The sequence below is a fragment of the Oryx dammah genome, unplaced genomic scaffold, assembly GCF_014754425.2.
Source record: "Oryx dammah isolate SB20612 unplaced genomic scaffold, SCBI_Odam_1.1 HiC_scaffold_11, whole genome shotgun sequence".
NCBI lineage: Eukaryota > Metazoa > Chordata > Mammalia > Artiodactyla > Bovidae > Oryx > Oryx dammah.
This window is the reverse complement of record NW_024070195.1, coordinates 32,946,487-32,959,366: the sequence shown is the minus strand read 5'-3', so window position 1 is coordinate 32,959,366 and position 12,880 is coordinate 32,946,487. Positions and strand designations below refer to the sequence as shown.

The 12,880-nt window shown below is 38.8% G+C and overlaps 1 protein-coding gene across 1 annotated transcript in view; it reads left to right on the top strand.

Moving 5' to 3' along the window:
• Window positions 1–4,598, top strand: part of CDC5L (cell division cycle 5 like) — a 44,249-nt gene extending 39,651 nt beyond the window's left edge. Inside the window, exon 16 of the mRNA XM_040249545.1 lies at window positions 542–4,598. Coding sequence (XP_040105479.1) covers window positions 542–646 — 105 coding nt within the window. The 3' untranslated portion in view covers window positions 647–4,598. The remainder of the gene's footprint in view (window positions 1–541) is intronic.
• Window positions 4,599–12,880: the final 8,282 nt, after the last annotated feature.

Below are 12,880 nucleotides of genomic sequence, written 5' to 3'. Positions count from 1 at the left end.
TTTTTTGTTTTCCATGTAGATACACTATAAAATAGAATACATAACCCTATGATTTCCCCCCCTGAAACTTAATTGCATCCCATTCATACAGCTCTCTCAGGTAATTAAACTGATGTCTTTTTGTTTTGTAATTTAGAAAGCTGAGAATATAATATAGCTAGTCATCCCAGAGCATCAAATTCCTTTGGCCAGATTTGGTTTAACTTTATTTGCCAAATGTTCGTGAAAGTCCATGCCCAGATAAATGGCAGCCAGGGCTTATTTAAGTGCATGGTGGGTGTTCATAGGACAGTGATGGCTTATTTATTTGAGATAGCAGAGATTTTACAAATGCTGGTACATGTATGACCAAATCAAAGAGTGGCCACAGCACTGGTCTTAGAGCAAAAGTAGTTGCTATTTTTATTTCTCTTAGGGGAATACTTAACTCTTGAGAGTGTGGACCTAACTCAGCTGTTTGTAAGATTATAAAGTACCATAAGATATTTTTAATTTTCAGTGTGCTTACCTGTGAAATAATTAATGTTTTTATTTCTTCAAGTGTCTAAAAGAAGATGTTCAGCGACAGCAGGAAAGAGAAAAGGAACTTCAGCATAGATATGCTGATTTGCTGTTGGAGAAAGAGACTTTAAAGGCCAAATTCTGAAGCATATTCTCTCACAAGCTGAATTAATTGCTGGTGTTCAGACCCTGGAAGGCTGAAACTGCTGTTTATCTTCATTGACAAATTTGCCCACCATCTGTGGTTTTTCAGTTATTTTCAATGATACCAATCTTACGCATTTATGTGTAAAGACTTTAACTCCACAGGACATTTTAGGGTTTAAATTATTAAGACGATCATTCTTTTAGCAGTGTCTTATTTGCAAATTTTTTTAGTTTTGGCCTTTAATTTTAAAAGCCTGATTTTAAAGTGCTGCCTGTGAGTAAACTCTTGAATAAAAACAAAATATAAAAAATTGAGAATGTAGCCTTTTGTTTCAAATAGATACTTAGAGTGCCCACAAACCAGCAGATACATACTGTGTGTCATAATTAATGAGTGACTCTTGGATAATAAAAATGGCAATCCAGTATCTTAATTTAAATCCTTAAGAGGCAATCCTTTTGTGGCTTTGTTAGTTTTTACCATTTTTGCATAGGATGATCATTTCTCTATACACTGACAAGAAAGGTTAACTTTTTAATACCTCAGTTTTGGTTTTTTTCCCCAGTATAACTGTTGGCAGGTCTCTTCTCTGCCCAGCTACTTACACAGATAGGACTAGATTAGGACTCAAAAGACTTAATTTTTCTTGACTTGTTATTGTCTTGTAAATAGTTTTTTGACAAAGGCATTTTAAAGATTAATTCTAACCATACTATCAAATTTTATTAAAGCTCAGTGTTTATTTTAACAAGTTAATCACACAAGTGTAGAATTTGGGGAGTGTGTAGAGGTAGGAAGATCTAACTATAATAATTCATATGAAATCATTATTTGGCTACAAGTTCAAAATAAGCCAGTGATATCTTGGACTCGCCAAAAAAGTTTGCTTAATCTTAGACTGCTAGGGATTAAAGGGAGCAGATGAAGGAGTCATTCATTCATTCATTCATTCATCAGATGTTGTTAACTGTCTATCCAGTGTCTGAGTCCTGGAGATAGAACAGTGACTAAAATAGACAGCCTTCTGGTTTTGTGGAGTTTATAGTCTATTGAGAATGACTGACAGTGAAAATTCAGGGAAGAAGAATGACTTCTTACACACCAGGACTTATTTTAAGTTTTAGAGATGACGTGTTATTAAGACAAAGTTCTTCCTCTCACAGAGGTGACGTTAATGGCAATAAGTACCAAACGGGCAAGTATCAAATCATGAACTTTAGATTCAATGGAGAGAGTTAAAATACGGTGACGGGACATAGTGACTGAGTGGCTACTCTAGGAAGATCAAATTATCTGTATTTGGTGTCTTAAAAGGAGCCATCTTTGTGAGGTTCCAGGGAAGAGCAATACCAGCAGAGTGAAGCACCAGCACAAAGCGCCTTTGGTGTATTTGAGGGGCAGAAAGGAAGACAGTGTGACTTGAGTGTTAACAATGGCATTTGTATGGGATACCTGGCTGGATAGGGCCACTCAGGAGGCAGTGGTAAGGAACTTGGATCTTACTCTGTGATGAGAAGCTAGGAGAAGATTCTATGCAAAGGAATGACACAATCAGATTTATTCTGTGGATATATGGTATGTCTCACCAGGCTGGAGAGCCTGGTGCAGTAATCCAGGCAAACAACAATAGGGACTCAAACAAGGGTGGAGCCAGTCCTGATGGAGATAGGTTGGAGGAATTTGAGCAGTAATGATTCTGTAGTCTTTATAAATATATTTGTATTTTCCTCATATCTAGTCACTTTTTTGAGTTTTTTAGTCACCCCATGTTCTAGTACTTTTTTCAGTAACTTCACATTTTTTTTTAGGAGATATTTTGACATCCTCTATGGATAATGATAATGTTGTTTTTTCTAATAGTTCTAATTTTTATTGCATGTTTTGGTGGCTGAAATTTTCAATAATCTTGATGATGATGGTGGTAGACATTCTTCTTATTTTCTGGTTTTAATGGGTATGTCCATGGTGTTTTACCTTTAGGTTGGCTGTTTTGAGTCAGATATTATTTTCTTTAGAAAGGAAATATCCTCTTTTTAGATTTTAAAGAATTAGAAATAGCTCTGAAATTTTGTCAAGTACACATTTTGGGTATCTCTCAAGATGATCATACAGTTTAGTTTTTTTTTTTTCCTATTTGATTTGTTGATGATGCTTTGATAGATTTTCTAACCATCTTTGAACTCCTGGAATTAGTTAAGAAGATTTTTTTTTTTTAAGATTAGTTTACTTCTTATGTGAGCTTGAGTTGCATGGTTTAAAAATAACTGATCAAATAATAGTTACTTTGTTCTCAAAATTTGAAGTAATGCACATACTTGTACCCTAAAAAATAACCAAGAATTGCATCATTTCGAAGCCGGCAGTTCGGCTCTGTCAGCTGCTCGTGGTTTTGGCCCTTAGCGGTGCAGCTTCAGCTGCTCATGGTAAGCGGACGTGCCGTGGTCTTTGTCAGTGTTCCGTAATGCCTGGGACTCTTTACCAGCACCCTCTGAGGGCAGTGTTGGGTGGCTCTTTAAGATGCACTTCTATTGTATTCTCCTAAACATGCGATCATTTGGTGGTGGTGGTAGAACTAGTGATCAAAAGCATGTTCACGTTTCAGTAACTTTGGGACAGAAATTAAAGTGATGAAGACCCAAAAGTAACCACCACTATGAGTGAGAGCCCTCTTTGAAATATTAGAAATAATGGTGAGATAAGAAAAAGCAGTCTCAAAGGAAAAAAAAATACACTACAGTGATTGTAGACTTACACTCTCCGATCACGCATCCTCTATCTTTATATTAGTTTCCCTGGAAAGACTAGTTTTGAAATATGGGATGTCCTTCAGAATCCATTTCTTCTAAAATGTGTTGCCCTATTGCTACTATAGAATTTGATTGGCTAATATTTTATTTAGGAAAATTGCCTTTTTACATGAGAGTTTGGGCTTTTGGGCTAGCGTCTAGGTTTTGAGTTAGGCATTTTGCTAACTCTATAAAGTGAATAGGATACCTGTATATATTTTACTGTATGTTAAGCCATTACATTATAGCATGAGAGTGATTTGTTTCATGAAAAATTGAAGGACTGTGCTTATAAAACTTTTGAGTTCAGACTTTTTTTAGGAAATAAATTCTTGATAACTCCAGTTTCTTTTGTGGCTATTAGTATGTTTTTAAATTTTAAAAGTTTTTTGTTCTAAAATATATTTCTTTTGCATTTATTAATCTACTAAATTTAAGTATTTTATACTTTCCCAGAAAACTTTTTATTTTGTTGAAATTTAACACATTTGATACTTTTAATAGAGAATAAAAAAGTCTCTTTTCTATTAAACTTGATACTTGTAAGAAATTTACCTTTTCTTAGTTCTACCATTTTCTTTTCCTTGATTAGACTTTCTAAAGGTATCTCTTTTCTCTTAAAAAAGAAAACTGGATTTGTTTATCAATTATGACTTTGTTTTAAAATGTATTACTTTCTCATTTTGTGTTTATTATTTCCTTTGTTTGCTCTAGATTTTTTTTCCCTGTAGCTTTTTAAGTCTGGTACTTTTTTGTTTATATACAGTTGAATATGTTCAAGGCTTTTCCTTATCTCCAGTTTCAAGTATGTTCACATCCCAGCTATAATAACGTGTCTTGTTTTCTAAGTAGTTTATCTTTGTGTTTTGGTTTAATAGCTAAGAATATTTTAAAATTTCTGTGTGATTTACCTTTAAAAAAAAATTTTTTTTTCTGCTACTTGTAGAATATTTACCCTGACAGTAAATATGGCTTATTTGGTTTCTTTTTTAAAGAATTTATTGAGGTTTGGGGCCTAGCATTTTTGAAGAGTGTTCTGTGGGTGTCTTGAATGAAAGTTTATTCAATTTGTGTGTGACAGAGGTGAATGTGTATCTGTTCAACTACTTTAATTCAATTTTCATTTTCTTATTTTTTTTTAATAAACTACCATAGACTAATAATATTGTCTTAGAGTCTCCCATTATAGTTATTTCTCTGTTTCATCTTGTCTAGCTTTTGCTTTGTGTATTTTGATACTGTTACTTGGTATATAAATACCTGTGTCTGTTAGGTACAATTCATAAGGAAGACTTACTAATGTTATTCTTTGTGTCCTACTTAAGCTTTTTGCCTCAAATTTTACTTTCTTTGATATTAGAATATTTGTCCTCTTTGTTTATATTTGCTTGATAAACCTCTTACATTTAGCTTTCATATAATTTCTAGTTGTGTCTTAAACAATGTGTCTTATTGGATTTTATATTTCAACTCATTTGGAAAGTCTGCATTTTAATAGGGAATCTAATCCATTTGCTTTTATGTTAATTACTGACTTTGGTGTTCTGTGATCCTATTTTGTGCTTTCTCACTGATTCCTTTAATTTCCTAAATGAACTGTAATTTCCTGGTTTTAATTTTCTTAGCAATTTAAAAAATATATATCCTCAAAAAAAAAAAAAAAAGAATTTATGTCCTCTTGTAAATTTTACCGATGAATGTGTTATCATTTAAGGTTCAGGATCATTCAGAAGAAGGAAATACCAGTAATTTGAACAGGGAACATTCAATATGAAGAATTATTAACTACAGGTGGCTCAGTGGTGAAGAATCCACTTGCCAGTGCAGGGGACGTGGGTTCAATCCCTGGGTCGAGAAGATCCCCTGGAGGAGGAAATGGCTGTCTACTTCAGTATTTTTGCCTAGAATGTCCCATGGATGGAGAAACCCAGCAGGCTCCAGTCCAAGGGGTTGCAAAGAGTTGACACGACTGAACACAGTCTGCAGCACAGCTAATGGGATTACCCACTAAGAGGGGCTGATATCTCTAAGGAAAGTGAATAGCAGATGTAGGGAGCAGCCACTACTTGCAGATTGAGAGAGCCCCCAAGGAAGGAACAAACTTTTGAAAGAGCCCTTTCCCACCTCCCCCAAAGCTGAGATTAAGATCTCATTGAAGACAGTGTGGTGTGGCTCACTGGGTGGAGAAATTTGCTTGAAGTTGCCACAGTTTAAAATGGCAGGCAGGGTGTTGGGGAAACTCGGTAGGAAGTCACTTGCTGGGATGCCTGTGACGATTGGAGGGAGGCCGCGTCTTAAGTGGCTGGCTGAATTCTGGAGAGTGTGTGCCACTGGCCAAGAAGCCTCCTGCTGGCAAGAAAGCCACATGCTGACAATGACGTGTGAGGAACAAGGAGGGAAAGCAGCAGAACGGGGGTGAAGCCACTTGCACTTACAGCCCCCGCCAGTGCCTTCTGCTGACAGTGCTAATGTGTCGCTGCTGAAGGAGGAATGTTTATAGGCCGCAACTCAGTATCACACCCAGAGCAAAAGTGTGGATTTGGAGCTGGCTCAATAGCCCATTGTTTTCCAGGCTTTTCTACTCAAGCCTGTATTTATCTTAGCAGCTGAGTAAAGAGTGAAGCTGTTGTCTGAACCACTTTTAATTCCATTAACAACACCTTTATATCTCTGGGGAATCTCCAGTGTATGTGTCCTATTTCACTAGTCAGAGCTATTTTATTTCATCTTGTTGTCCCTGATGGGTATCTTTAGATGTGAATCCAAGATTTTCATCTCTGTCTGGCCCCTTGGGTTTAGGGCATTTGTTCAAAGTGTTACCTTGATTCCTTCTTCTTCCTTCTTCACTTCTGCATCCTTTTTTGTCCTCTTTACTCCTCATTTGCAAACCTAGACAGCATATTAAAAAGCAGAGACATTACTTTGCCAACAAAGGTTCATCTAGTCAAAGCTATGGTTTTTCCCATAGTAATATATGGATGTGAGAGTTGGACCATAAAGCTGAGTGCTGAAGAATTGATGCTTTTGAACTGTGGTGTTGGAGAAGACTCTTGAGAGTCCCTTGGACTGCAAGGAGATCCAGCTAGTCCATCCTAAAGGAGATCAGTCCTGGGTGTTCATTGGAAGGACGGATGCTAAAGCTGAAACTCCAATATACCTCATGCGAAAAGTTGACTCATTGGAAAAGACCCTGATGCTGGGAGGGATTGGGGGCAGGAGGAGAAGGGGATGACAGAGGATGAGATGGCTGGATGGCATCACCGACTCGATGGACTTGAGTTTGAGTGAACTCCAGGAGTTGGTGATGGACAGGGAGGCCTGGCGTGCTGCGATTCATGGGGTTGCAGAGTCGGACACGACTGAGCGACTGAACTGAACTGAAATGTTTCAAAAGTCTGTTTCAAGGCAAGATTTTTTTCCTTTGGGTATGGGGGAGTAGGGGAAGAGTACAATAACTTATGGGGCTTCCCAGGTGGTGCTAGTGGTAAAGAACCCGCCTGCCAATCCAGGTAAGACATAAGAGATTTCAAGCCCTGGGTCGGGAAGATCCTCTGGAGGAGGGCATGGCAATCCATTCCAGTATTCTTGCCTGGAGAATGCCATGGACAATAACTTATTATACATGGGTATTAAACTTACCAGCCTTGGGTCTTCCCTGGTGGTCCAGTGGTTAAAACTTGCCCTTCCAGTGTAGAGGGTACAGGTTTGATCCCTGGTCAGGGAGCTAAGATTCTACATGCTTGATGGCCAAAAAACCAAAACATAAAACAATACTGTAACAAATTCCCTGAAGACTAAAAATGGTCCATATTAAAAAAAGTCTTTTTAAAAAATTATAATACCAGCTCTAATATATTTGTTAACCTACCCTGTAGGGTTGTGCTGTCTAGCATGGTAGCCACTAGCCAAATGTGACTGTTGAGCACTTGAGATGTGCCTGGTTTAAATCGAGCTGTGCTCTAAGTAACTTACTGGATTTTGAACACTTGGTATGGAAAAAATATAAACTATCTCAACTTTTAAATATTGCTTACATGTTGAAATGAGAATATTTTTGATAGAGTGGGTTAAATAAAACATTATTAGAATTAAGTCCACCTGTTTTTACTTTTTAAAATGTGGCTAGTAGAAAATTTAAAATTACATGTGTGGCTTGCATTATATTTCTGCTGCTAAGCACTGTTCTAATTCTTTTGTTATTGATTTATAATTTAATTCCATTGTGGTTTGAGAACATACTCTGAATGATTTCAATCCTTTTAGATTTATTAAAGCTTGTTTTATAGCCCACCACATGGTCTGGGTGAATGTTCCCTGTTCACTTGAAAATAATGTATATTCTGCAGGCTGTAATGTTCTATAAATGCCATTTAGGTCACATTCATCGGTGGAGCTCAAGTTTCCTAAATCCTTAATTGCTTTTTTCTCTCCACTTCTTCTATAAGTTGCTGAGAGAGATATATTAAAATTGCCAACTATAATTGTGGGTTTGCATATATGCCTCCTTGTAGTTGCGTCCGCTTGCTTTTTTCTGCATTCACATTTAGGATTATTATGTCTTGCTGAATTGTCTCTTGAACTGTCATTGTGAAATGTCCTTTACATGGGGCAACGTTGTCCTGAAGCCTGTTTTGTCTGCTACTGTGTCATTGTGTGTCTTTCCCTGTCTTTTTGCCTTTAACCTCTCTATCCTTACAGTTAGGGTAGTTTCCGTCGTGTTGGTTGTGGCCGGCATGTCTCTCAGACATCTTGATACTCCACAGGTCACTGAGGTTCTGTTTTTTTAAAAAACTTACTTCTTTTCTTCTCTGTTCTTCTTCTTGATTAAATCCTATTGCTCTTTTTCAGGTTCACTGATCTTTTTTCTGCATTATCTACTTTTATTTCTTTATTAATATTCCTTTCCAGTTAATTTTCATTTCAGATATTTCATTTGTCTTTAGTGGTTTCATTTTGTTATTTTTTATGTCCTTTCTCTCACAGTATTTGTATTTTCCTTTACATTCTTTAGCATAAAGAGCATGTTTATAATAGCTTTTAGTTTAAAATTTTTTAATATGTATGATTCTCATTGAAGTATAGTTGATTTACTATGTTAGTTTCAGCTGTACAACATAGAGAGTCAATATTTTTGTAGCTTATACTCCATTGAAAATTTATAATAGCTTTTTTGTGTGTTGGGAGATGCATCATTAATTATTTTTTATTGAAGGATAATTGATTTACAATGTTGTATTAATTTTTGCTGTACAGCAAAGTGACTCAGTTATACATTCTTTTTTATATTCCTTTCCATTATGGTTTATCTCAGGACATTGAATATAGTTTCCTACACTATACAGTAGGACCTTGTCCATCCATTCTGTATGTAATTGTTTACTATAAATAGCTTTCAAAATGTCCTTATCTGCTAATTCCATCATTTGTCATTTCTGGGTCAACTTCTACTCTATGATTTTTCTCTTAGAAGGTCATTTTTCCAATTCTTTGTAGGTCTAGTACCTGCAAAGGATGGCATACATTTTGAATGTTATATTGTTGGCTTTTGCTTTCTTTATTTTAGCCTTTATTCTAGCAGATAGTTAATTTACTTTCAGATCAGTTTCTTTGAGGCTTGTTTTTAAAGCAGACTATGGCCCATACCTGTTTTTGTAAATAAAATTTTATTGGAACACACGAATCTACCTTTTGAAAATTATATTTATTTATTTATTTATTTTGGCTGTGCTGGGTCTTTGTTGCTACGTCCGGGCTTTCTCTAGTTGCGGCAAGTCGGGCTACTGTAGTTGTGTGTTGGCTTCTCACTGTGGTGGCTTCTCTTGCTGCAGAGCATGATCTCTAGGACATATCCGCTCAGCTGTGGTGCACAAGTTTAGTTGCCCCACAGCATGTGAAATCTTCCTGAACCAGGGGTCAAACCCATGTGCCCTGCATTGGCAGGAGGTGAATCTACCTTTTTGATTCATGAATAATTCTAGAGGTTCTTTCTATATCTTGGGAGTATATCTTTGTACTGATGCCCTTTGCAATCAAGTTCATGGAAAAGCAGTTGTCATCCTTTTCTACCAGATATCACTTGATGTTCCGTCTCTGCCCAACCCCGCTCCCCCGAAAATGTTTCGTTGAATGTACTCAAAGACTGTCGTGCAGTAATGAAGTGGTTAAAAAGCAGAAGCTGGACCAATTTTAAAAGCCATGCATGTCACTTGCCTCTAGGAGGTGTATGATGGATTATTGGAAGACTAAACATATAATTTAAATCTTTAATCATGCCCCCAGGAGAAGGGCATGGCAACCCACTTCAGTATTCTTGCCTGGAGAATTCCATGGACAGAGGAGCCTGACAGGCTACAGTCTATGGGGTCACAAAGAGTCAGACACGACTGAGTGACTAACAAACATATAATTTACTCTGCTTCCAGAGTAGCCATTGCAGAGAAACTTAATATTTGACTGAGAGTAGAACTGTTCAAAATATGTGGGTGTGGACTTTCCCAGTGGTCCAGTGGTTGGGAGTCTGCCTGCCAATGCAGGGGACATAGGTTCAGTCTCTGGTCCGGGAAGATCCCACATGCCATGGAGCAACTAAGCCTCCATGTCCTGTAGCCTGCGCTCCACAACAAGACAAGCCACTGCAATGAGACACCCACGCTCAATGAAGAGGAGCCCCCGCTGTCTGTAACTAGAGAAGTCCGTGCACAGCCACGGAGACCCGGCACAGCAAAAACTGAATGAATGCATTTAAAAAACAAAACAAAAACAAAAAAATGTGGGTGATGGTTATTCAATTAGCCCAAAAGAGAACTTCAAACAGAAGTGGTCAGGCTTGCCAACTGTAGTTCTGTGATTAAGACTTTTTACCTGAGGAAGGAGAGGTGAAGAAAACCTGTCCAGGTGTAGGACTTGCTTGCTTGAGAAATCTAGACTAGAAGTTGTTAACCTCTGTAGAGGTGTCCAGTATCTGCCCCCAAAGTTCAGAACTGATTGATAAGATTGTGGGGGAGGAGAGTGGCAGCCATGTTTAATTTGGCTTTGGTCTGGCAGGAGTGAGCTGTTTCTCTGCTTGGTGGGTTAGGCAGAACCTACATGGATGAACTTCCTTTGATGGTGCTTTGGAGAATTGAGCTTGGAGGGAAAATGGGGATCTTAGCAGTGATGAGCCTGCAGATACAAACAGGCAGTAAACTAGAGGGCTTTGGGGGCATTTAACCTGGCAGAAGCCATCATTTTTCAGAAGAGGGTGGGATGGAACTAGAGAATGAGTCTAGGGGAATCATGACTTATTAGACTCTTGTGTAGACTTATTTTCCTAGTCACCTGTTTGGTTTTATTTTCCGCTATTGCCTTGATGGTTAATCAAGTATTGGGTTGATCAAAAGATTCATTCATTTTTTTCCCATAATATCTTATGGAAAAACCCGAAAGAACTTTTGGGCCAACCCAATATTTTGTTCTTGCCTTTAATAGGAATCAGTCCTGAAGTGACATGCGGTTATGGTTGGTTAAGGAAGTGGTGGCATACCTCTTCCAAATTCCAACTGACTCTGTCAGGGCCCATGGAGTGTGGTCTGAAATTTGAGCTGGTCCAGGGCCCAAATGCCATCTAGTGGTTAAATGGAGGAGTTGCTTTTAACTGCTGCTGCTGCTGCTAAGTCGCTTCAGTTGTGTCCCACTCTGTGCGACCCCATAGATGGCAGCCCACCAGGCTCGGCCGTCCCTGGGATTCTCCAGGCAAGGACACTGGAGTGGGGTGCCATTTCCTTCTCCAATGCATGAAAGTGAAAAGTGAAAGTGAAGTCACTGAGTCATGTCCAACTCAGGGACCATCAAATCTGAGAAACAGAACATGTTCATTCTCAGTTGTCATCATGATTTTCAAGCACACTTGCTTCTTTGAGAATCCTTGCTTTGAACTAGCCTGTATGTGCTCTGTCCCGTCCGACTCTTTGTGACCCTGTGGACCATGGCTAGTCAGGCTCCTTTGTCAATGGGATTCTCCAGGCAAAAATACTGGAGTGGGTTGCCATGCCCTCCTTCAGGGGATCTTCAGGACCCAGGGATTGAACCTATGTCTTCTGCACTGCTGAACTTGGAACTAGATGGATTCCAAAATAATATTAGGTCCAAACATTCCTCTTGGGACTTCCTAGTAACTCAGTGGTAAAGGATCCACCTTCAATACAGAAGACACAGGAGACGTGGGTTTGATCCCTGGGTGGGGAAGATCCCCTGGAGAAGAAAATGGCAACCCTCTCCAGTATTCTTGCCTGCAGAATCCCACGGACAAGGGAACCTGGTGGGCTACAATCCATGGGGGTCCCAAAAGAGTAGGACAAGACGTAGTGACTAATCAATAACATCCCTAGCAGATAATGAGGAAACGATAGCCACAATTTTGCTTAACGACAAAACCACAGCAAGCAGGTAGAGAAAAAAACCTAAACAAAACCAGTGCTCTTTGAGAAATAGGTTCATCCACCCTGAGCCTGAAATCTCCCTCAATAGACTGAGCTACCGTAGGAAGCTCCCTGAGTGTGGATGAGGACGTGAAGATCGACGACTCTGACTACCTGGGATGTGGCTGATTGTGGAACAGTTTCACAAACATCAGGATATGTGTGAGGCCTTTCCCCAAGTATTTGCCTAAGAAGTCATGCCCCTTTTCCAACAATGCTGCCACTGCTTTAAAAAAGTTCTTTGGAACTGCTTATTGGGATTGTTTTGAAACCTCCATTGGTGCTTAGGAAAGACTGACTTGGAGACAGTTCATGTAATGGGGCTGGAAAGGACAGAGGCAAAGGCAGAAAGATTGATGAGAAGATATTGATTGCAGGAGTCCAAGAACAGGTGATGAGGTATGAGCTGTAGGGACAGAAGAGAGTGGATTCAAGAGGCTTTGAGAAGTCAGAACTGAAAAGTGTAATGCTTGGATATGGAGGCGAGAAATGGTGGTGAGACAGTTGTCTCTGAGAGGGACAAGTTGTCTCTGATGACATGGTGAAAGAATTTTCTCCAGTTTTTGAAGAAAAGATGAAAGGGTTGCTTCTGGTGGAGATGTCAAGCGGGCATTGGGTCTGGAGGTTAAGAAGGAGATTGTTATTGGAGACCGATCGTTACTTATTCATGGAACAAACATCATAAAATACCTATAGTAACAGCTGGCGGTTAGTAAGCACCTGTCGTGCTGTGGACAGTGCTGAACCTCTCTGTGCGCTAACTTATCCTCACAAAACTGGAAAGTGTGCGTGCTCTCATTACCTGCACTTTGTAGATGGAGATAAATGGTTTGAAAGGGCAGATTGTACCAATCTTCATCCCTAGTTAAGTCTGAATTAAGTGAACGGTAGTAGGGAGCAAGAAGAAATCAATGAAAACATCAATGTTATTATCGATGAAACCAGAATGCAATATGGAGGTTAGATTTGTGCTCACAGGTGCTCCCCTG